The 23,638-nt window shown below is 50.6% G+C and overlaps 1 protein-coding gene across 1 annotated transcript in view; it reads right to left on the bottom strand.

The window, feature by feature from the left end:
* The window catches only part of DNAH10 (dynein axonemal heavy chain 10), a gene marked incomplete at its 5' end in the record, with an annotated part of 76,092 nt that overhangs the window by 22,187 nt on the left and 30,267 nt on the right, over positions 1–23,638 (bottom strand). Inside the window, 23 exons of the mRNA XM_081122784.1 lie at positions 236–407; positions 1,004–1,192; positions 1,612–1,779; positions 2,044–2,137; positions 3,094–3,266; positions 4,089–4,349; positions 5,402–5,554; positions 6,727–6,872; positions 7,814–7,933; positions 8,273–8,489; positions 8,780–8,914; positions 10,480–10,602; positions 11,696–11,831; positions 12,436–12,594; positions 13,736–13,854; positions 14,617–14,808; positions 15,525–15,671; positions 16,611–16,799; positions 17,809–17,961; positions 18,580–18,714; positions 19,523–19,706; positions 19,836–20,105; positions 21,529–21,752. Coding sequence (XP_080978910.1) covers positions 236–407; positions 1,004–1,192; positions 1,612–1,779; positions 2,044–2,137; positions 3,094–3,266; positions 4,089–4,349; positions 5,402–5,554; positions 6,727–6,872; positions 7,814–7,933; positions 8,273–8,489; positions 8,780–8,914; positions 10,480–10,602; positions 11,696–11,831; positions 12,436–12,594; positions 13,736–13,854; positions 14,617–14,808; positions 15,525–15,671; positions 16,611–16,799; positions 17,809–17,961; positions 18,580–18,714; positions 19,523–19,706; positions 19,836–20,105; positions 21,529–21,752 — 3,859 coding nt within the window. The remainder of the gene's footprint in view (positions 1–235; positions 408–1,003; positions 1,193–1,611; positions 1,780–2,043; positions 2,138–3,093; positions 3,267–4,088; positions 4,350–5,401; positions 5,555–6,726; positions 6,873–7,813; positions 7,934–8,272; positions 8,490–8,779; positions 8,915–10,479; positions 10,603–11,695; positions 11,832–12,435; positions 12,595–13,735; positions 13,855–14,616; positions 14,809–15,524; positions 15,672–16,610; positions 16,800–17,808; positions 17,962–18,579; positions 18,715–19,522; positions 19,707–19,835; positions 20,106–21,528; positions 21,753–23,638) is intronic.

Raw genomic sequence — 23,638 nt, 5'->3', positions numbered from 1 at the left:
CTTTGAGCCTCAATCTCATCTGGGAAATGGGAACGATAAATGCCTCCTGCTTACCTGGGAGGGTTATTGTGAGCATTGAAGCAGGGGTTCTCAACGGGGGGCAATTCTGCCCCCCACAAGACACTGGCAATGTCTGAGAACATTTTTGGTTGTCATGACTTATATGGGGGGTTGCTAATGGCCTGTCATGCTCCGGCCAGCACCGCTCACCTGGCCGGTTCCTGCCTGTCGGTACCTGAGGTGAGCATGTTATTGATGAGCTCCAAGAAACCCTCCTCGGCCACGTGTGCGTCTGTGAACAGGAAGATCATCATTTTGTTCTCGATGCCCAGCTTCAGGTAAAGGTTCTTCAGGTCGTCCCGGAAGTTGTTCTCGGAGTAGCCCCGGCTCAGGAGGATCTCAAACACCTGCCAACACAGAGCACAGCGGTCCCATGAGACAACCGGCCGGGGAGGGGAACTCACGGCTGCAGAGGGAGGGGACCACTCCATGAAGCAGAACTCGAGCACCTGCAGGGACCGTCAGGTTGTGCAGCCGTCTATGATGGATGAGAGAGGGCCCAACCAGGTGACCCAGGCCATTTTCACACAAGACTATTGAGTGAGAAAGGCAGGACACAGAAAACTGTCACATCTCTTTTTGTCAAACAAACCAGGACACTCCGAGCCTGCATGTGGGGGTGGGGGTGGGGGGAGTGTGTGGGAAGCACAGGTCTGTCCACATGAGATTATGTGTGTGGGGAAAAAGTGGGGGTTCTAAAAGATGCCCGAGGTTGTTAAAATGAGTTATCTGAGTTCCAGGGAGGAAAGGAAGGCAAGAAACGAGAAGGCAAGGAAGGCAGGGGAGGAAGCAGGAAAACACACACACAAGCAACAACCGGGCGTGTGCGCACCCACACTGGTGAGTTTATTCACAACCAGGTAACTTGTGGGAAGATGTGTAAAGAAACTGAACACGAAGCTGAATTCTGAAATTTAAAAGCCTGGGGAAGAGGGCGCCTCACCTCGTAGCCAGCAGTGAAGGCGGCCAGCCGGGCCAGAGACTGCTTCCCAGAGCCGCCCACGCCCACCAGCAGGGCGTGGCCGCGGTCCAGGCGGATGATGCGATGCACCCGCGTCAGGTGCTCCAGGGCGTCATCGAACAGGACCAGGTTCATCCTGGTGTTGCTTTCGTTGTACTCCTCGAGAATTTCCTGAATTTGAAGCAATTTTCAAGGGTCACTGGCTCTAAGACCCACACTTTCCCCGTTAGTCCAGGAGGGGTCAAGAATAGAGGAGACTTTTCCCAGTGTCTGCAGTGGCTGAATAATTAAATCCTGTGGGTTTATGGAACTGAGTCTAGCAACAACAATCAAGGTTTCTGACTGCTGGTCTGTGGGCGCTGGCAGCGAGCCAACGCTGACTGCAAGGCTCCACCGTGAGTGAAAGCCAACATGACGAACAGGGGTCAGGTGAGTGGTTCCCAAACCTGGCTGTGCAACGGCACCCTGGGGCCCTCCATGGGCTGATGAAGGGGCTCTCAGGGGGCTGAAACCAGGGGTATAGGTTTAACAAATTCCTCGGGTCATTCCCAAGCACCACGGGACATGGAAAAGGTGAGCCCCGCACACACCTGGAACAAAGCCTTGGCCGCCTCGTAGTCCTGGATGTCTTCATAAATGCGCTCCTCCTCCTCATGTAGCGCCATCCGGAAGTCTCCAAACAGGATGGGGTCCCTCATCACCACCTCCGCGTCCTCGCTGAAGTGTTTCGTAACCAAGTCTCCTATGTGCTCTTGTACCTGACGGCAGACGACCAGTAATGGACCCAAACCCAACAACACATGTGTGCTGACACGTGTCAGGGAAAAAACATGCACCAGGATTATCTGACTTGCATTCAATTTCTGTTTCCCAGTTGCAACAAGGTACTGTGTACTCCACCCCCTTTACCTGCTGACGTCTATTTTTAGTGTCTATTTGCTACATGGGGTCTCACGCGCTTTTCCCCAGAGCAGACTACAGTGGTTAGTTTCGCATCGGCCAGTTCGTCCCCACACACTGACCAGCTGCTTGTCCACTTCGTTGATCAGCCGGTCATGGAAGACGCGCAGACACTCGTTCCTCCAGACACGCACCATCTGGGCCACCGTCTGGAACCTAGTGACGGAAGTGCACAGGCAGTCACAGCGTCATCCGGAGGAGATGGGGCTAGGTGCTCCTGGCTCTTGGATCCCCAGGGTGCGGGAAAGGACAGCATCTCTGTGGTCCTACCCCAAGCTGGGATAACACTGAGTTTTAATGGAAGCTCACAGATTCAGTGTGACAACCATAGAGCCACGGCCAACAGCTCATCCTCCTGTAGGGCCGAGGAGGGACACTGTCCATGAACAACCCACGGAACACAGAGCGAGTGCCTGGCATGGTTCCTGCTGCTGGGATACATGAGTTTAACACCAGGATCGGAACCACCAGCAAGCAGCTCCTCCTGAGAGCAGCTCCACTGGCCTCAGATCCGGAGCTTTCTCTGATGTCTGGCAAAGAGCCTTCACTCCACCCCAAACACCCGGAGCTGCCCTCTCCTGAAATGCCATCTCCAGGGCACCCGAGAGTTGGGTCGGGTTGGTGGAAAGTCCTCAGTCCACTCATATGATGTGGATCCGTAATGTGAATCTATAGATTAAAGTGCACGTTAGTGTAAATACACACTAAGTGTAGTTTTAGAGAGGAAATGTGCATGCCCAGACTTGAACCCTGCTGTCCTCTATGCTTACTTCTCCCAAAGACACAGCTAATAGAACCAATTTTAACTGGAAACAATTCAGTCACAGGAGTGAAAGGAACACACGGCAAATTCACGCTTCAGGACTAAGGCGGAGGGGTCAGCAAAGCTGTCCCCCCAGGGGACGCACATGCCAGCATGCCTACACCCCCGCCTCTCCTGTCCTGCCTGCTTTACCCTCAAGGGCTTACAAGGTAAAGGCCGTTTAAGGTAAACAAGACACCGGGAAATTCACTGACACACCGACCGACTGGTGGAATTCGTCGGCAAGTCCTGCCTGAGAAGGACAGAAAGAGCCACTGCTGCGGGTGGTCGGGAGAGGCAGCACACTCACCGCTCGGGGCTGGTGATGACCAGCCCGTGAAACACCCGCGAGAGATCCCGCAGGTTGAAGATGTAGTGGAACTTGGACGGGGTTGGGGGCAGGTCCTGCACGATTTCTGTGTAAAGCGCCAGCGTACAGCGTGTTAACGTGTCACTCACAGCCACAATGCTCTCGTGAAACACCTGAGAAATGAAAAAGCCCTCCCATGTCTACCTGTGGATGTGTAGATAAGTGAACCACAGTCCATCCACACGTATTGGCCACAAAACAGGACGGAGCGCTGACACACACACCATGTGGGTGAACCCTGAGAACACAATGCTGACTGAGGGAAGGCAGACACAGAAGACCACAAGTCACAGGATTCCATTTACAGCAAGTGTCCAGATTAGGAAAATCCATCAGACAGAAAGCACACGCGTGGCTGCACAGGTGGAAGGACGGGTGGAATGACTACTTTGGGGGTAATGAAAATACCCTGGAACTAAATGGTGATGATGGTTGTAAATGACTGTGAAATGTACTACCTGCCACTGAATTACACACTCTACAATGGCTAAGATAACTAATCTCATGTAATGTGACTTTTACCATAATTTTTAGGAGGGGGCCCAGGGGAGCTCAGGGACTTGCCTGAGGAACAGCATGGGGACTGACTCCAGAACTCGAGTCCCTGCCGTAACCCAGGGCTACACCATGACTCCCATGGGCACCAGGTGCTTCTGTCTCTGGGCCCCTTCATAAAAATATGTTATTTGATATTTTATGACTGCATAAATATTTTCTATTTTATGGGTAAGTTACATAATGTAGCCATACAATTTAGCTGGATTACATTCACTTTTTCTCCTGGTTTTGAAAGAAATTAAGTGTGTTCGCAGGCCCCTAAAAGCCCCATGGGCTGTAGGCACTGTGCCTGCTGTGGGAACACTCACGTTGGCCCTCAGACATCCCTACCCATGGTGAGGTCCCGTCAGGTGGACAGCTGATCAACATCGAGTTACCGAGGTATGGCCTTTCAGGATGGAGAAGTAAATTAGATGCAAAGACTCCTCCGAAGGGAAGGGAACATTGAAGACGCTGAACAGAGAGAGAAACCGCGGGTCCACCTCGTTGCGGCCTCCCCCAGCCTTTCCCATCGCAGCGATGAAGCCAAGGTCTCGGATACTCTTACAGTTCAGCTCCTTCCCACGGTCGTACAGGTAGCCTTTCTCCAGCAGCAGTTTCAGCAGGGCGATGGGCTGCTGTGTGCCATATTCATCCACCTCGGGGTTTCAGAAGACAAAGAGCGGTCGCAGTCCCACAGCAGAACCCAGGGGTGCCTCTGCTGACCACCGCCTCTCTCCCTGTCCCAGAGCACTCTGGGTGCAGTCTCAGGGGCTTCTCAGAGTTCCCAATTACATGTCCACCTGTAGTTTCTCCCACACTAGGCTGCAAGCTCCACAGGGGCAAGGACTGCTGCGCTGCACCAGTACCACAGGAGGTGCTCAATAAACATATGTTAACTGGATGAATGGGTGGGTACAAGAAAGGGTGGGTAAACAGGTGTGTGGGTGGATGCGTGGATGAACGCACAGATAAATGAACGGATAAGTGGGTATGTGGGTGGGTGGGTGGATGCATGGTGGGATGGACGGGTGGATGGATATATGCATGGATAGATTCATGGATGGAGAGATGCAGGCACGGAGGGAGGGATGCATGGATAGATGCATGGATGGCCAGACACATGGATGAATAGACAGATGCATGGATGAATCCTGGTTTTGCACACAGTCTTTCTGGAAAATAGATTTTCAGGAAAAAATGGTTCTGTAGAAATGATACAAAATTTAAATTCCAGTACTAAGAAACTTTGCAGCTCTCCGGCTCTGGCCCCTGGAACACGCCCATCACGTATGTTAAGTTCCCCCCCTCCCTTGGAAAATCCAGAAGCATTCTTGGGAAGTGTCTGCCCTATGCTCCCCATGTATCCAGGGCTGACACTCAAACACATGCTGGGCGTAGTTCAGAGGCTGACTTCCGCCTGCTTTATCTTTTAAGAAACCGAGGAATGTCGCCACTAAGAAAAGGGTCCCTCAGTGTGAGAAGAGCATCCAGTAACACTGAATCCCAAGCTCACTCCCCATAACCATGCCCCGCAGACATCATGCAGAGTAAAGACAGGTGTTACCACACCCGCTCTCTCCACACACACACACACACACACACACACACACACACACACACAGGTGAGCACACACACACACACAGGCGAGCACACACACACACACACAGGCGAGCACACGACGGGTCCCGCCCCTCACTCCGCCCCTACCTTTGGCATGTTCATGTCGTCCATGAACACCAGGAGGCGCTTCCCCATTGGAGGGCCGTACGTGTCTTTGGTTCGCTTTTCCACATTCGCCTCTAAATTTCTCTGGATGTCCAGGGACGTGGTGCGGGAGGAGAAACTGACCATCAACACAATCTGAAACAGGGAGATGATTCCAGAACCTACCCTCTTCCGCAGAATACCGGCCAGCGGTCAGTACGTGACCATAAGCTACTGTCTCCTTTACAGACTCACTGATATCTGAACTAACTCGTCTGTAACCAGTGTCTGCTCTTCACTCTTTTCTAAGTGCTGAAGCAAGAACTCCTCTGCCCTTCTGGCAGGCCTGCCGCCTGTGAGCCTTGCGGACACAGATGGGGGTGGGGCAGGTCTTGGCTCTGCTCAGCTCTAGTTAGGTGACCTCCAGAAAGTCGTTAGCTTTTCTGAACCTGGTTTTTCTCATCTGAGGGATAATTTTAATAACACCTGTTTGCACTCCTTCAGAGAGTGATTGTATCGTAAGGCAAAGTGCACCACGGCATTTGCAATGTGACAAAGCAACATTTGAACGCACATTCCCATCATGCCTGCCGTGTCTTCATAAACAAGTCCCAAGGGTGAACCACCACTGGTTCCGTCTCTGGAACTACCTGCTGGGGGGAATGGGAGGGAGGCCCCAGGTCCTCGTGTGGGGAGCGCATCCTCGTGCATGGGGACTCAGGGCCTCTCCCTGTACTTCTTAGAGCAAGTGCTGAGTCCACAGATCAGTGATCTGCACACTCAAGGCATCAGAACGGCCTGGTGGACTTGTGCCACACCACGTGACAGGCCCCATTCTCAGAGTTTCGATTCGGTAGGTCTGGGGTAGGTTGAGCAACTGTTAAGGGGCTGCTGCTGGTCTGGAGGACCACTACCTTGACCACACCCTCCAACTAAGGTGCCTGAATGCACGTGCACATGAGCTGACCATGCAGAGGCTGGATGAAGCCTCCTGACCGTGAACGTGTGCAGATGTGCCTTGCTGGGCCAGAGAGCACCAGTGGCCAAGTCCTGGCAGAGGGGTAGTGTGGGGGGGGGGGGGGACACTTTTGAATGCAGCCTCTCTTTGCCTGACTCCACAAACCTGTAGCTCCCTCTGCTGTAAACAGCCCTCTGTGCCCTCTGTAATGACACCCTTAAAGCTCAGTATCCCATGTTTGCATGCCTGGGTGAGTGAACTCGCCTCTCCACAGGAGTGCAGCCCAGCCCTCCCCTCACGAGGCTGCCATGAAGCCCGGCTGGCACTCTGCCGCCTCCGTGCTAGATGGCCGATACAAGTACAGACTTACGTTGGTGTCTTCGCTCAGGTTTTTGAGGAAGTTCTGGGTGGTGGCTGTCTTCGAGGTGCCAGACTCACCAACCAGAAGAATAGGCTGCTTGATCTTCACCATCTGCTCCAGCATCCAGGTGGTGTGGGTCGTGTCCACTGTGTGAACTGCGGGACACATTATGGGCGAGAGTGTCACAAAAACACCAGAGGGCGGGCACACAATAGCCTGGAGTTTCAGACTCCCAGAAAACCCATAAAAAGTGTCAGCAAAAGCCTGAGATGTGACCTTAAAGATGTATAGATGGGTGAAGTCTTCTTAGAAGCTCACTTCCCCAGCCGTTACTCTAACAGCTCTATGGAGGCAGGGTCTACACACCAGTCCACCACTGTAAGGGCGTGGCTCCCGAGGCTGAGGCATTCCTGCAGCTGTGTTACTTAGCTGGTTACTTAGCACAGCCGGACGCCTCGGAGCCCAAGTCTGACTTGCACTGGGGATGTTAAAGACTGGGACTCCCTGCTGCCTACACTACCCACACATCTGCAGCATCTGGTTTCCTGACCAACGTCCTCTGAAGAGAAATAAGCCCTCCAGGTCGGGTCTGGCTCACTCCCACACAGGCAGTTTTTAACTTCGATCGGTTCCCGAGCATACAGGTGCGCCTCACTCTGCAAGAGCCAACACTGGACACTGATTTTGTAAAAATATTCAGCCTCTCTGTGATCTAAGTAGCCAGAGGGGTGCAATCTCAACAGATAACCGTCAGTGGAGCAAGACTCCTTAAGGCAGCGCCTCTTACAAAACGCTGCCTTGTCCGTTCTCTTGTCCCTTCCTTCCCACACCCAGGCAGCACCGTAGGACGAAGGGAGTCCGTGGAAATGTGCGGGAATCGGAGCAGCACCCCACCCATTCTGGCCCACTGCTCAGGACCCGCCTGCCTGGGGAAGGAGCCGAGAGTCACAGATGTCTTAAGATGCTCAGAGCCGGCAGCCCTGGAAGGAATAAAAAGTGCCACCCTCCTGGCAGGGCCCACGTCTCCCTCTCCTCAGTTTCTCCCATCAGCCCTCTGGGTGGGACTCAAGAGCCACGGAATAGGCTTGGTGCTCACCCAGGATCTCAATAAACCTCTTCTCACGGGAGTGAATGTACTCTGGGACTAAGTTACTCCAGGGAATCCACTTCTTCTGTGCAGGATCGAAATGGAAGTCATACAAGGTGGGGAGTTGAGCTGCGGGAAATACAGGTCCACATCACTTCGATCACAGACATGGAAACATGGAAACACAGAATCGGCTCCAGCAGGAACTTGCTTGAAATGAACTAATGCCACCTGTCCCCCAGGCAGCAACCTCACTGAGAACTCAGAGCTCACACTATCACTCTCCAGACAGATACCCACCGTTTGCACCTTTCCTGGGGGTACCAGCAGGTGCTCTCACCCCTGCGCACTCCTCTATAGGGGCAAACAAGCTGGGAAACCCCCCAACACACATATGCAAGGCCACGCCCTCCAAAAACCTAGCCTACGATACTCTGAGCAGGAAGATGGGCAACACTGGGTTCCCACCTGGCAGTTCCCCGGGCATGGCCCAGACCCCCTCCGTGTCAGCGGAAGGCAAGGAAGCGAGGCGCTTGATACACTCATCGAATTTCAGCCGCCCCTCGTCCAGCAGCGTGGCGCCCAGTGAGCAGTACAGGGCCTCCAAGAAGTAGCACTCAAGGAGGTCAGGGTCCTCTATCTCTCCTTCCAGGAATGCATCCAACATCTTGGTTAACTGGGTCACCTGGTCCACAGGAAGATTCCTGAGTCAGTGACCATACCCCCTGCCCCCACACACACCCAGGGTCGACTCTGGTCCTAGACCCCGGGATCCCAGACTAAGCGTGATGGGAACACATGACCAGTGGTAACGGTTCAGACAGACGGCGCTTACCTTGCCCAGGGCCACACAGAAAGTGTGTGTCTTGTCATAACCTGTGTACCCACCTGGCACCTTTGCTTCTTCCCCTAAAGCCCACTGCGGGTTCATCTCTGGGGAAGGCTTTCTCTTTGCCAGCAGAGACCATTTCTCACCATATTTAGGTCTGTCTGAGGAACTATGGTCTTCAGCTTCTCTCCCTGTCTCCCGTCCACTATCCCCTCCGTGATCACGTCCATGAGGTAGGGCACATACTTCTCAAAGAGGCTCTGTAAGTCGCCCTGCTCCGCCTGTAGGAGGAAGAATTCCAAGGCATTTCCAAGGCCTCCTTTGTTTAAAGGGAAGCTAGTGTCCAGCTTTCCTTGTCAACAGGGGTGGGAAACATCCCTCATGAAGGACAAATGTGGCAGGGGAGTTGACTCCGACAGCAGAGCCTTACATCTGTAGAGGAGTTTCTGTTTTCCAGTACACTCTTTAAAAAATATTTTTTTATTTTTACAGAGAGGAATGGAGAGGGAATGAGGGAGAGAAACACTGATGAGAGTGAAATGCACTTTCATTCCATCACAAAGCAGCTCCTTTCACTGCCACAGACACTATCCCGCCACTGAGGAGGGAGGTGGGATAACAGGTCCCATCTGACAGAAAAGGGGCTAGTTGTCTTAGAGTTCAAGTGGTGTGACCATCCTCACCCAGCAGAGTGCCAAGCAGTGGGAGGCCCCTCGCTCTCCCCAGTGAGGTACCATTGACCGCCAGCTCTCTCTCCCGTGTGACAGCACCTCAGATGGTCCCATCACGCTCCTCCCGGGCTTCTTGGGGGGAACTGCGTCCTGATCTCAATTCACCACCAGCCCCGTGGTCCTAGAGACACCCTGTGTCCCTCTGAGAATGTGGTCATGGTGTCCTGGGTATGATCAAGCGAGGACTTTCACATAACTGTCACATTTATCTCTGGGCCTTTCAATGACACCAGATGCTAAGACAAGACATGTTTCTGAGCAGCCATGTTGTCGACACATCACATGGTTTGAGGTCAACTGAACTCATTGGATCTCAGTACACAACAAGCCAGCTAGGTCCTTCACACACTGATTTCATCCAATGCGGCAAAAGAGGAAGAGCTGGGCAGCTCCTAGAGGCAAGTCTCTCCAAAGCTGGGATTGGCTGAACCAAGCGTTACCTGCTACAAACAGGAAGCCAAACATGGCTGGACACCTGTTTTTATAAATAACGTTTCATTGGGCCTGGCCAGTTGGTAAAACATGCCATGAACCAGGAGGTCTGGGTTTAATTCCTGGTCAGGGCACATGCCTGGGTTGTGGGCTCGATCCCCAGTAGAGGGCGTGCAGGAGGCAGCTGATCAATGTTTCTCTCTCATCACTGATGTTTCTATCTCTCTCTCCCTTTCTCTCCCTCTGAAATCAATATAAACATATTTAATTTTTAAAAAAAGAACTGTTCAAAAAAGATGTTTCATGGGTACATGGCTGCGCCCACTCATGTACTATGGCTGCTTTCATGCCAGGATGGCAGAGTTGAATAGTTACAAAAGAAACTATACGATTCACCAAGTCTAAAATATTTACTCTGTACCCCCTTTACAGAAAAAAGAAAGTGTCATCCATCCCCTGGCCTAGATCAAAATCACTATCTCACTGGATGTAAATTACCTGGAAACCCAGGAAGTGTGTCTTCCATGTTTTCATGTAATTTATTGGTAACTTTAAGTGCTCCAGGTCATGAATAGGTCACAGTCAAGGTCACGGCCTCCAACTTACAAACATCTGTCTAGGTTGTTTGTCCAACCAGCCACCAATGCCAATACCTGTAAGCTCATTTCAGAAATAACTTTCACCTTGTTTTGTATCTGCTTGACCCATTTCTTCCAATATGGTTGGTATTTCAAGTTCTTAGGGTCCACGTAGACCATTCCACATCGAGACACGGTCGCAGGAGAAGCATACTGCAAATCTCCAACCTGGGGAAACAGAGAAAATCAGTCTGGTCTGCAGCTGTGAACAACTCCACCACGTGCTTAAATGCCTTTGCTTGTGCCAAGTTTTTTACAACCGCATGAAACCCAAGTCATACTCAGATAACACAGCTCTCGTGAGGCCTCTAACTGAACACTTAAGGTTTATCATGGGAGGATTATGCATCTCTGATGTAGCACCCTTTAAAGTTTTCTATTACTGTAAAATTAATGTGAGAATTAACAGGCTGTAGAATACTTGACAAAAAAAGAAAGTATAAAGACAAAAATAAGCTTAATCCAAAATCCCACCACCAAGAAACAAACGTTGTTATGGAGTGTTCACCTTTTAGTCTTTTTTAAACAAAGTCGACGCTAGGTAGCATAAAACTTAATGACTAGCATCTAAAGCAGAAGTATTCACACACACCTCTCTCCATGAAAAAAAGCTGCGGTTTACTCAGCCAACAAGACGATGCCATGCACACGTACTCAGGCACAGACAAGTTTTGCAGGACAAGTTGGAATGGTCTTAGCGTGAAACTAAAGTGAGAGCAAGTCTCAGGCCCAGGGCTGTGAAATAGGCTCAGAGGCTATGACAGAAATTTTGAAAAAAACAAATAAAGGTAAGATACAAGCAAACAATAAGAGAGAAAAAGCAAAGCAATAACAAACTCCAGGCCACCAAAAAAAAAAAGTGTATAAAAGAAAGTAAATGTGATCGCAGTGCATTAGTCGGCTCTGCGGTAACGATTTCCAGTCATAATGATGTAAATGCTGCTCACTGGTTTAACTGACTTAGTGATACAGTAGTTTTGAGGAGGAGAGGTGGGCTGATGGTATCAGTCAACAGATGATAGGTAAAGTGAAGTTGATACATGTCGAGAGAGCTTGCCAAGTGTGTTACTTACAGACACCAGGTGATGCCGTGAAACGGGACGAGGGAAGGGAGCAGGTGGGTTCGAGTTGTAGTCACCTTACATTCTTCTGCACTGTACGGGTTTCCTACAACCCTCTATATTTATTCCCACTTTAATAAAGACTTAAAATTTTAATGAAAAGCAAGACTCATGTTCAAAATGGTTTTCCTGCTACTTGCCTCGAAGAGCAGGGCACAGTGTGCTTGCAGCCGAATGCGCTCGCCATTGGCCAGGGTCAGCAGCCGGTTGTCGTCCATCACGGAGTTCATGTTCTCCACCCACAGGGCATCCACATCGCCATCAAACAGGATGTACCTGCAGCAACCAAAAAAGAGTGAGCCCTGAGTCCGAGGGAGCTTCCAGCTGTGGAACCCAGAGGGACTCCCCCCACCGTTCCTGCTGCACGCCCCTTCCCAGGGTTGTCTTGCCAGGCCTGAGACACAGCACCCTGCTTGGTCCACAGGTTTCACCCATAAGATAAAACGGGGAAAACACATAAGAACTGTCTGAGTTAGTCACCAACATTCAAGAATCAGCGGCAGTGGGAATGTCTGACAATGCAGACCTGCATTCCTGCTGGGAAAGTGGGAACAACCTGCCAGTGCCCCTTGAGGAAAAAGTGTCACAGTCTACCTCAGGGACAGAAAGTGCTACTCCCTTTATTTTCCAATTATAGCTAAAAGCTCAGTATCGTTTTAGATTCCTTTCAGGTGTACAGCACAGCGGTTACACGCTTATATAATTTACAATGTAATCCCCCGATAGGTCTGGTGCCCACCTGGCACCATACGCAGTTATTACAACATTACTGACTGTCCTTCACACAGAGTGCAGGGTGCCATCTGTCTTCTGCCTATTCAGCGCGCTCGGCTGATTGGCAAGAAATAAGGCAGGCTCTCTCCCAACCACAGACACTCACTTCCGCTCCTTCTTATCTGTGGGCTTGTTGATCTCCCTGAAGATGTTGGACAGCACCCCGTCCGTCCAGTCCCGGGTGGTGGGGTCCAGGATGCCGTAAAGCTCGATGACGCTCATGGCCTTGGGGTTCAGGATGTATAGCTTCGTTGTCAGTCCCAGCCTAGGTTAGAGGAGGGGCCTCAGCGGGACTGAACGTGCAGGAAACCAATCTTGGCCGCAGTGTAAGGATTCGGTGTTTTCCATCTAACCCGGATTTAACACACAGTCCACACACTCTCCCCTCATTTCACAAACCCATTCAATGCAAGGGAACCACCTTTCAAGACTTTGAGCTCCTAGCATCTAATCCCTTGTACTGAAAGGATGACATCTGCTTTGTGTTGACTTTATAAATCACGTGGACAGGGTGCTCCCCGCTAACATGCCTGTGAGTTCCCACAATGCTATGAGATCAGTTCATCTACAGAAAACTAAAGTATACACAAACCATAGTTCATAAGTGACCAAATACATAAATAAGAACAGCAGCAGCGCACGTGGACACACACATGATGTTCCTATACATTACCTAGCAATGAACTAACAAAAGAATGAACTTCAGATGGCTGTGGCATGACTCACTTAGAATCAGGAGGCCACTGTCCCCTCGGTCTCTCATAAGAAACACAGAAGAAATAAGAAATGGTCATCACTCACTACATTTCTTGACTATCTAGAAATGTCAGAGCCCCAAAGACTGCGAGGCTTGGTTTGAGTTTTGCTGGAATATCAGTGTGCACTGAAGTCTTCCCAGAATCTAGTTATTGCTTAGGACGAAAGTGAGAAGTCAGAAAACCCATTTTCACTGTGAGGACATCAAGTCACCACAGGCCTTCATGTCATTCTATGTTAGGGGCGTGAGGTAACCTTTCCCTCCAGGGGCATCACTCCCGCAGGGCTATGATGGTAAGGCATTTCGGGAGGCGACTCTCTTTCTGGAAACTCTAATGTCATAAGTGTTGCATAACGGTGGGAGCCCTGACTTAAGCTAACTTTTGAAATGGCCTCATAAGACAGTCTGTGAAGTACTCATTTCACAAACCCACTCACAGTCCGATGCACAAAAGAGTCACTGTTTCACCTTCTAAAATATGTTAAGTAAACCCACGATGAGAGAAGTAAAGATGTGATGAGTTCAAAGGGGTGTTTAGGACAAATTTAACCTCCAGGGAAATCAGAGCACAATGCAGGACAGGTAACACCACCAACCTCATGGGACAACCACCCCAGCGCCTAGGCCTCCCCACAGAGCTCACACTCACTTGGTCTGGGCCTGACACAGAGCATTAATGACCACGGACTTGCCCCCGCCCGTGGGCCCCACCACCATTGTCGTGTGGCGGGTTAACATGGTCTCGAACATCTGGACAACTTTATCCACCTGCGGGATAAGATTTACAGCTAGGTTAAAACATCTTTTTTTTTTAAACAGCTTCATTGAGCTATAATTCACATACTATACAACTTATCCATTAAAGGTGTATAATTCTGCCTGGCTGGTGTGGCTCAGTCATTAAGCATCAATCTACGAACCAGGAGGTCACAGTTCAATTCCTTGTGGACTCGATCCCCAGTTGGGGGAGTGCAGGAGGCAGCCCACTGATTGATTCTGTCATCATTGATGTTTCTCTCTCTCCCTCTCCCTTCCTCTCTCTAAAATCAATAAAGATATTTAAAAACAAACATAAAACTGGAAGCTGGTCCATCCATACAATGGAATATTGTTCAGCCTCCACAAGGAGGGAAGTCTTCACACCTGCTGTGACATGGATGAACAGTGGGGACATTATGCTCAGTGAAGTACGGCAGACACAGGACATAGGTCGTATGATTCCACTTATGTAAGGAACTGAGAGGAGTCAGTTCGTGGACAGAACGCAGGATGGTGGTTCTCAGGGCTGCTGAAGAAATGGACGGGGGTTAGTGTTTTTGTTTGGGGAGATGAGACGGTTCTGAGATGGGTGGTGGTGATGGTGGCACAGCAACGTGAATGTGCTTGTTACCACCACTGAATTGTACACTGAAACTGGTCAAGATGCTAAGTTTTATGTTACCTGCACTTTGCCACAGTTAAAATAAAATAACTGGGGAAAAGGAGGGAAAGGCCCAGGAGTCATGAACTCTGGCCTCCAGCACCTCGTACCTGCACAGGCAGGAGAACGAAGCCGGCGTCCGTGAGCACCTGCTCCACGGCGTCGTTGAAGTCGGGGTAGCGCACCCGCGGGCAGTCTAGCCCCGGGAACAGGTCCGAGATTAGGCCGAGGAACAGGGGGACATCTTCAAAGACAAACTTGGGCAGGTTCATGTCCCGGAGCGCCCTCATCAGCACCACGTCCTGGATGGGACGAAACAGACGTCTCCCAGGATGTGTCCCGGAGGCCTGGGGGCCGATCTAGAAACCCTCTTACAAAACGCAGAGTGAAGCTTCATAGAAAACGTTTCAAGCGCGGCCTCTTGAGAAACCAGGCATGTTGCTGGTTGAACTGCCTCGTAACGTAGGTCAGTTCTGTGGGAAAGAAACACAATCCCACCTCTCGCTCTCATCCCAAAGAGGAAAAAACTCATGCTCGGCCCTGGCCAGGGTGGTTAGAGCGTCTGCCCGTGGACTGAAGGGTCCCGGGTTCGATTCTGGTCAAGGGCACGTACCTCAGTTTCAGGCTCGATCCCTGGCCCTGGTCGGGGTGCACGCGGGAGGCAACCAATCGATGTTTCTCTCTCTCTCCCCTCCACTCTCTCTGAAAAGCAATGGAAAAATATCCCTGAGTGAGGGTTAAAAACACACACATATAACTCATGTTCCTGCTTTTGAAGAATTGCTCGTCCCACCCCTGCACCCTTCAACGATGGACTCACTATTACCGTTGAAACATCACACACTTTGGTTCTGTGAAGATGCTGAACTTGACCTTAGACTAATAGTTCAAATTAGAAGAAAAGAGATCGAATGAAGGCCAGACAACCGAATGAGATGGCAGCTAAGACTGAAACCCTGTGGGGATGGTGCTACTGCCCTCCGGCCCACCGGGTGCTGGTTACACACCGGGGCCCCACCTCTTTAAGTTCGGAAGAGCCCCTCTTCAGCTCGCCAGCCATCACCAGCACCGACTTCAGGGCTCTGAGTCCAAAGTCATAATGGTGCTGCTTGGAGAGCTGCTCCCGGGCCAGCTTGTACAGGACAGTCATCTTCTTGGCCAGAGTCTTTTAGGAGAAAAGATGAAAAAAATTAAGAAAATGAGCAGAGGTGTTCAGATGAAGCTGCTCTACACACGAGCAAATCTTGCCTCTAACAGAAATACCAGGATGGGTCCTTTGCTTGTAACGAGGCCAAATCAGGAGCTCATTTAAAAGGAGACCAGCCTGGCTCAACTCAGGCCTGTCCCTGACGGCTGAGGAAGACCCTGACCACCATCATTTACAGACTAGAATCCATCCAGCATTTCAAACCCTGCCAGTCACACTCCAGAAACGTGCCTCCTGTTTATTTTTACGTAAACACATTATGAAACCTTCTCCTGTAACCGTGTCTGAGGACCTCTCAGCCCCCTAGTCCACACCCAGGTTTCGGCCTGCCGGTCACTAAGGATGACGTGGGGATTCCTCTCATAAAAACCAAGAACCAGAGATCTCATCACTGTAGCTCGAAACCTGGACCACATAACAGAGTAAAAAAGCCTTTTCAAACAGGAAGACACGCAACCTAACAACCCTTCATGTTGAAAGTAGCTGCTGTTTCGTACCTTCTCCAGAATCTTCTAAAAAACACATGTGCCTATTGTTGTACAGTTTGAGCGACGATAAAGGAGATGTGTGTGTGTGTATTTATTTAAGGTGCTGCCTCAGTTTCCCAGTTTTGACAACGTGCATCAGCAGGTGTGAGATGAGGTGTTGCCTCTGGGGGAGGCTGCATGAGGTGCACATGGGAGCTCTGTACCATTGTTGTGACTTCATAGGAGTCAAACTGTTACAAAATAAAAGTTAAAATTTTAAGGAGAGAGGGAGGAGAGAGACAAAGCAGAAAATGTGTAAAAGCCACACAGAACGGAAACACCTGCCATCCCGTGAGGGCAGCTGCAGGGCAGGGACAGCAGGGCAGGGACCAAGGCATCCTCGCTGTCCGGTGGGCCAAGGTGGGCTCACCTTGGCCTCCAGGAAGCCCTCAGAGAAGAGCATGATCTCACAGATCTGCTGCAGGTCAGGCACGATCACCACCACCGGCCTGAAGAGCGCCTTCACCGACTCGGGCAGCTCCGTGCGGCCCGCGTAGCCGGGGTTCATGGTGATGAAGATGCCCATCCGTGAGTCCAGCGAGATCTCCTGCCCTTCAAACTGAAGGACGACAGGAAAGGAGGGGTCAGGTGTCCGGCCAGCCCACCCCCGGGGAGAGGAGGCTTGTGGGGCAGTGAGGCTATTCATTTCCATGGGCACAAGGCGGTCCTTGTGCTTGTGGCCTGAGTTTCTGGGGACAAGCCTCAGCTGACCCCAATCTGATCTGGATCAAAGGTCTCTCCACTTGAGAAGCATCTGATGCCAGGAAAGAGTGCAGCCTGGGGCTGATTCAAGGTGTTGTGTGATCCCCAACAGGTCACTAAATCTCTCTGAGTGTCAGTTTCCTTTTCTGCCAGGTTGTGGAGAAAATGGGACATCACACGTGAGGGCACCATTCGTTCATGTGGATATCACAGAGGACCCCAGAGCGGACAATGGGCCAGCTCTGTTGTCAGAGACCCCATCTCTGGGCTACCTGAATTATATAAAACCACACTCCCCCGAACTCTGATCCAATTAATGTGATGTCACTCAACGCAGCTGTCTCAAACGCAAGTCTACAGATGGAGTCTTGGACCAGGTGAGATTAGGGAATTCTCAGAATTTTTAAAAATTTGCCTTTGCACTTGGTAACATTAAAAACCCTGCTCAATAGCATGTGCTAACTTCACCAGGTGTGAAGGTGGAGTTTCTGTGCACTGTGGTAATTTCTACTGAAGACATTTTGGTTTACTGGAATGTTAATTTTCTCAAACATGGGAAGTTACTAAGAATGTCCTTTCCCTTTAGAGAACGTCACGCCTTTGAGAGCACTGCTCTACCTGCCCATAACTACTAGTTGTATATACCTGGAGCTCATCTGACATTCTTAGAGAACATTCGAGTCCTCAGTCATCCAAGTTGCTGACAATTTTGGGAAACCCAACCATCTCAGTTTGAAAACAACACCCTTCAGCTCTTCATCTATGGGAAGCCTGGTCTGGAAAGAGCCCTGTCTGATGTTTCCAAGGTAATCCCGCAAGCGTCCACCCTGGGAACGTGGCCGGGGGGCCCTCACAGGGTGCCTCACCTGGAACGTGGTGAGCTGATGCATCAGAGCATTTCGGATGGTCTGAATCTGAGACGAGATGACCGAGAGCACGGAGGCATCGATGCGATTGAACTCGTCAAAGCAGCCCCAGGCCCCACACTGCGCGAGGCCAGAGAAAATCTTCCCGACGGCCTACAACAAATGTCAGGAAAAGGGCAACTTTCATCTTTATGATGACAAGTGACACAGTGATGAAGACATTTTCTAAACTAAAGCAGACACTCTTCAGATGGACCAGAGAGAACCAGCCAGCCTCCCCACTAATGGATCTTCCTGGCAAGACTTTCCAAGGCCCCTCATGGGCCAGCTCCCACTCGCAGGATTTTACAAATTAAGAATTTTCATGGGAAACTCCAGATTTTTGGAGTTTTCTTCAAATACTAGAGAATCCAGCAACACTGGGTCCACTTTTCCAAGTGGCAACAAGTAGCCAGAGCTAAACAGTGGCCCCCTTAGACCGAGCAGTGCTCTCAGTGGGCCACAGTCCTCACCATGCTCTATTGACTGTCAGCTACTTTACTCACTCTCTACCTGACTCTGGTGGGCATTTAAGTTCAAGACTCTGGCTCTACACACTGCTAACAAAGCAGACACATGTGAGTCCTGAGACCGGCAGTGAGAGGTTTCTCCAGTACCCCTCCAGGTGTCTCTGCCACTGTGTGGAAGCATGTGGGGTGAGTGCCTTCCTGCCGTGCCCACTCTCACTCTCTGTCCAATGAGAAGGTACCAAAAGGGACGCCGAGGCCTTACTTTGTAGTCCATGCCTTCGCCACAGTTGGTTACAACACAGAGCAAGCCCAAGGCTTTCGCCAGGTCCTTGGTGGTCTCGGTTTTGCCGGTACCTGCTGGGCCAGCAGGGGCCCCGCCCAGATACATGGACAGTGCCTGTTAGAAGCCAAATGCAAAACACATGTCTGACTCCTGTAAGAAGACAGCTGTCACTTCCCAGCTTAGCACCATGATGATACATGTGGGATACACATACACATACACACACACACACACACACACACACACACGACAATGGACAGGTTCACACTCACCTTTTCCGACAGTCACCATTTTTAACATTTCTGCTTTTCCATGAACCTCACTGACCCCTCTGCCCACTAAAAGGGACCAGTGTATTGGGGACTGAATGCCATGCTGGAGGCTGTGCCTGCCCTGAGGACAATGCCCCAGCCATGCCCAGAGTTGAGGCTTAGGGACACACACACATCTGTGCAGTAAAAAGTCATCTTTGCAAGAGAAAAGCTTGGCCCTTTATCTCCAGATTCTAGGACCTGACCTCTAAGTGTTTGTTCACAGTCTGGAGGCCATAAGCCTGAAGTGCAGGTGTAGGCAGGACCCCGCTCCCTCTAGACTCTCGGGAGAAATGCTTTGCGCTGCGTGGCCCATGGACTCTTCAGCCCGATCCCTGCCTCTATCTTCATACCACCTGCCCTGAAGCCCTGTGTCCTCTCCTCTTCTGAAGAGGACATGGGTCACTGGGTTTAGGGCCCTAATCCAGGGTGTTCATCCCAGTCCTTAAGGAGTTAAATCTGCAAAGACCCTATTTCTGAGCAAGGTCACATTCTGAGGTTCCAACAGACGTGAACGTTGGGGAAGACACTGGTCAGCCAAGTACCACAGTCATGCTGAGGGAAACACACGACCAAAGGCAAATGACAACCACACAGCCCGACTGCATCACCTGTGTCAGAGTCAGGTAAATCCGGTCGGTGAGTGGCGTGATGACCAGCCTTCCATTCAGCCCCATGTACTCGTAGCCGTAGCCAAAGGTCCCTGTGCACTGGCGGATGTTCAGCTCATCTGGCTCTCGGTCCCAGTAGAAGCGCAGCTGACTTTCCCATTCGAACTCCCGGGCCTCGAGAATGCTGGGAGGAGAGACATAGGGGGTGAGTGAAGAGGGAGGCAGAGGTGGCGGGAGAAAAGGTGGATGCGAAGGGGACAGGGGAAACAGTGAGAGGCCAAGGAGGCTAAGGGACATGTGGGGAGGCCTGCACCTGCCCCTGATGAAAGAATCCACGATATCCCTGGCATGTACATCAATGATGAGAACCGTGTTGTATTTCTTCCGGTCATTTTTGTTCAAGGGCTTGGTGATCCGTGTGACCAGCTCGTCGATCTGCCGGTGCATCTTCTTGCCATAGCTCTTCATGGCCTGCTTCTCCCCTGCCTGTACTCGGTGGAAGACATCCTCCACCTCCCACGTCCACCACACCTGGCAGGCGGCCAGCACCACCATCCCCTGGTACAGGAGCATCCAGTCGACTCTAAAGGAGAGCACACCTTTGTGACTGTAGCCAGGAACCAAACACAGTCCCGTGAAGACTCTGTCTCTTGGATCCGGCATAGGGCAGACAGAGTTAACACCTTCAGGCAAGTGCACGACAGTGTAACTCTTCTGCCAGGCCCTGCCCCATGTGTCTCAGTGGTTAGAGCATCAGCCCGCGGAACAAGGGGTGGCGGGTTCAATTCCCGGTCAAGGGCACCTCCCTTGGGTTGCAGAATCCCTGCTCCAGGTCGGGTGTGTGTATGTGGGAGGCAACCAATGTGTCTCTCTCACATCAATGTTTCTCTCACTACACCTGAAGGGCAGTAGTTTCTGTATAGTTCAGCTTTTGAATATCATCTGGCACAGTGATCAGCCCAGACCAAGGGCCCACAAAATATTGGTTGAATGAATATAGCCAATAATGTACGAGGCCACCTCCTATCAGCTCATGAGAGCTGTCAAACAGTCAGGAATTTTGCAAGACGGCTGCTAAACCACTTACCATGATTATATTCCACTTAGCTTTGAAATCAGCCATGGGAGGAGTATTTACACCCTGTGAATGGGCAGATGTTCTAAGTCAAAGCTTTCTTTTTTAGACAGCCAGTTTAGCAGGACACCACTGAATATCTCTATATAACTTGATTACATAAAGATGTAAACCAACTTTTTTATATATCATAGTACCTAAGAAATAGCAGGCTCACAATCATCCAACTATTATACTGGGTCCTAACAATTTATTGAAACAGGCACTTTTGGTTTTCATAATCAGAAAGGTCACGTAAAAAAATCAAAAGAGTGTTCTTGTAATGATAATAAGAATTTAGTGTCTGCATAGGGCCCTGCCAAATATACCACAATGTTCCTGGGAACCCCCCGCCTATGTCTAGTAAATAGAACAAGTCACCCAAAGGCTCGTCCTGTCCTGGAGTTCAACTGCCTCTGAGCACCTGGGATCAGGCCTGGCTCAACCCTGCACGCTTCTCAGACACAAAGACCAAGGAGACTGAAATTCATTAAACATTATAATGACGACTCTACTCATTAACCTGTACCCAGAGTCAACCTTACCAACACCAGGTTTCCAGTGAACCACTAGCTTAGTAGTTCTCACACTTGACTGTGCTCAGAATCCTGTTGAAAAAGGACACATTCCTGGGCTCCCCAAGTTTCTGATGGGGCAGGTGTGGGCTGGGGCCCAGGCATCTGCATTTCTAACAAGCTCCCAGGGCCCCTGATGCTGTCAGTTCAGGGACTGCACGTGGAGAAGTACTGCTGAACCAGGTGATCCTTTAAAGGCAGATGTTGCAAGAAAAGAAGACCTCATCTGAAACGTCAGTCAGTCTATCCCAAACCCTGAACACTGATCCATCACAACTGTTAATGATGGAGCAACACGTTCCCACGAGCAACCTTACCTGCTTCTGTCCTCACAGTATCTAAAAATGGCCTCCTTGGTAATGAGCCGGTTCGTTTTCCGCATCTCATACAGGACTGCTGTCATCCAGTCCTCCACACGCCCCTCAGCCCGCACGATCTTGCGGAACTCCATGACCTCGCCCTCGGCGGAAATCATGGCGGACACGAGCTTCTCCCCACTGTCCCCGTCGTTGAACCTCAGCGCGGCAATGTTGTCAAACATCTGCAACACAGCAGGGGGGGCCACTCTGTGGTGCGGCCACTCTGTGGTGCGGCCACTCAGTTCTGGAACCAAAGAGCAGCCTGCGGAGCTTGTCACACAAGGAGCTGCCGGAGGCACAGGGAACTGGATGTCCATTTGCCCGAGTGTTTGCTCACTGGGCAGATGCACACACGGGGTGCTTCCATTTACCCTGCACTAGGCAAAGGTCTGTGGTGGGTTAAAAAGAAAGGAAAAGCAGACTCCTTCCCTATACTTGAGATTCTAAAGTACGTGCTGTTTGGAGGGGCATCTGGACACATGGACGAGCTGGACACCGGAGAGGGCAGGGCCTGGGGATTACACGCCAAGGCTGAAGAGTGAGAGGTCTGTGGGTGAAAGTCACTTCCCCGCCTCCACCTGCGTAACTCGGGCAAGCGGCTTCTCCTCTCCCAGCCTGGAGTAAACAAGTTATGGCCCTCACGAGATGAGGCTGGAAGGATCAAATCAAACAGCGTGTGAAACCTTTGCCGTTTGTTGGCTGTCGTCATTGTTACTCATCAGATAATATTCGGGAAAATGTAGCTTTCAGGGCCCAATATACACAACAGGGGCTCTGCGAACCAGAGAGGAGGAAGACAAGGCAACAGCCTTCAAAGAACAGAATCAGAGGTTTGCAAAAGGGGTTACAGCAGATGAAGTACTTCTAACAACGCAGTTTTCCATAGCAGTGAAGTACTGCTTATAAAGGCGAAGAGAGAAGAAAAGCCTCCCCTTGAGAAAGGAAAACATGCAACTGAAACTCTGACTCTGACTTTAATAAGGAAATCGGCACTAATTAGAGGAAGTACACAGTAAAGCATTCAATCCTAGTGCTTTGTTTACCTGAAATAAAGAAATTACTCTTCAGGGCTGGTTCAAAGCCACAGATGATGCCCCTGGGGAACAATGGGCAATGTCAGGAGACATTTTTGGTTGTCGTAACTGAAGAGGGATTCTCCTGGCGTCTAGTGGGCAGAGGCCAGGAATACTGCTGAGCATCCTACTATGCCCAGGACAGCCCAGACCTCCACCCCCGGTGCGCACACACACAGCAAAGAGCTATCTTGCCCAACCGCCAGTAGAGGTGAAGCTGAGAACCCCTGCTCTCCGCTGACATTGAATGCAAAGCTCTGATCAGCTGACCAGAGACTGTTTCCGGCCTTGCTCTGGTTCCCTATCACAAGAGAGGGTTTTCTCTGCTGTGCCTCAGTGTTGTTCACAGTGCACACATGTTTATGCGACAGTCAGAGCACATGGGCCGGAAGGAATCACAACAAATTCATGACAATGGCTGCCTCCTGAGAGTGGGGGGCCTGCGAGTGGGGAGGGGACAAAGAGTGTGTCAACTTCATCTGTTTGATTTTAACTTCAAAAAGAGACAAAGTAAATACGATCCAACAGTAACCAAGCGCCAATTCTGGGTGGCCAATAAGGTTATTTAGCCAACATTGTAAGGTAGGCCCCTATCTAAATACTTAACTCATTTAATCTTTATAACAACTCCACTGAAGCAAGCACCTACTGGGGTTATCACCATTTACAGGTAAGGAAACCAATGCCCAGAGATTAAGTAGCTTGTCAAAAGTCACACAGCAAATCCGCATAATGCCCGGATTTGAACCAGGCAACATGGCTCAAGTCCATGTGCTAAGGCCCTATCCTGCACTGCCTGTCTGCTTATTATATTACTCTCTGTGTATTTATGTATTTTTCTGAGTTTCTCAAAAAGTGTGGTGTTTGGATTGTGGAAAATGAGCAACACAGAGCAGCTGAGTCCAGGTGTCATTTCAGAAGACAGTGGATTTCATCAGATTCATGCTTCAAATAAAATCCCAGCAGCATTTCAGTCTTAAACCTCTGGGTTGAGC

The sequence above is a fragment of the Miniopterus schreibersii genome (genome assembly GCF_964146895.1).
Source record: "Miniopterus schreibersii genome assembly, chromosome: 20".
Lineage (NCBI taxonomy): Eukaryota > Metazoa > Chordata > Mammalia > Chiroptera > Miniopteridae > Miniopterus > Miniopterus schreibersii.
The sequence above is the reverse complement of the archived record's forward strand: the minus strand, read 5'-3'. Positions and strand labels throughout refer to the sequence as shown.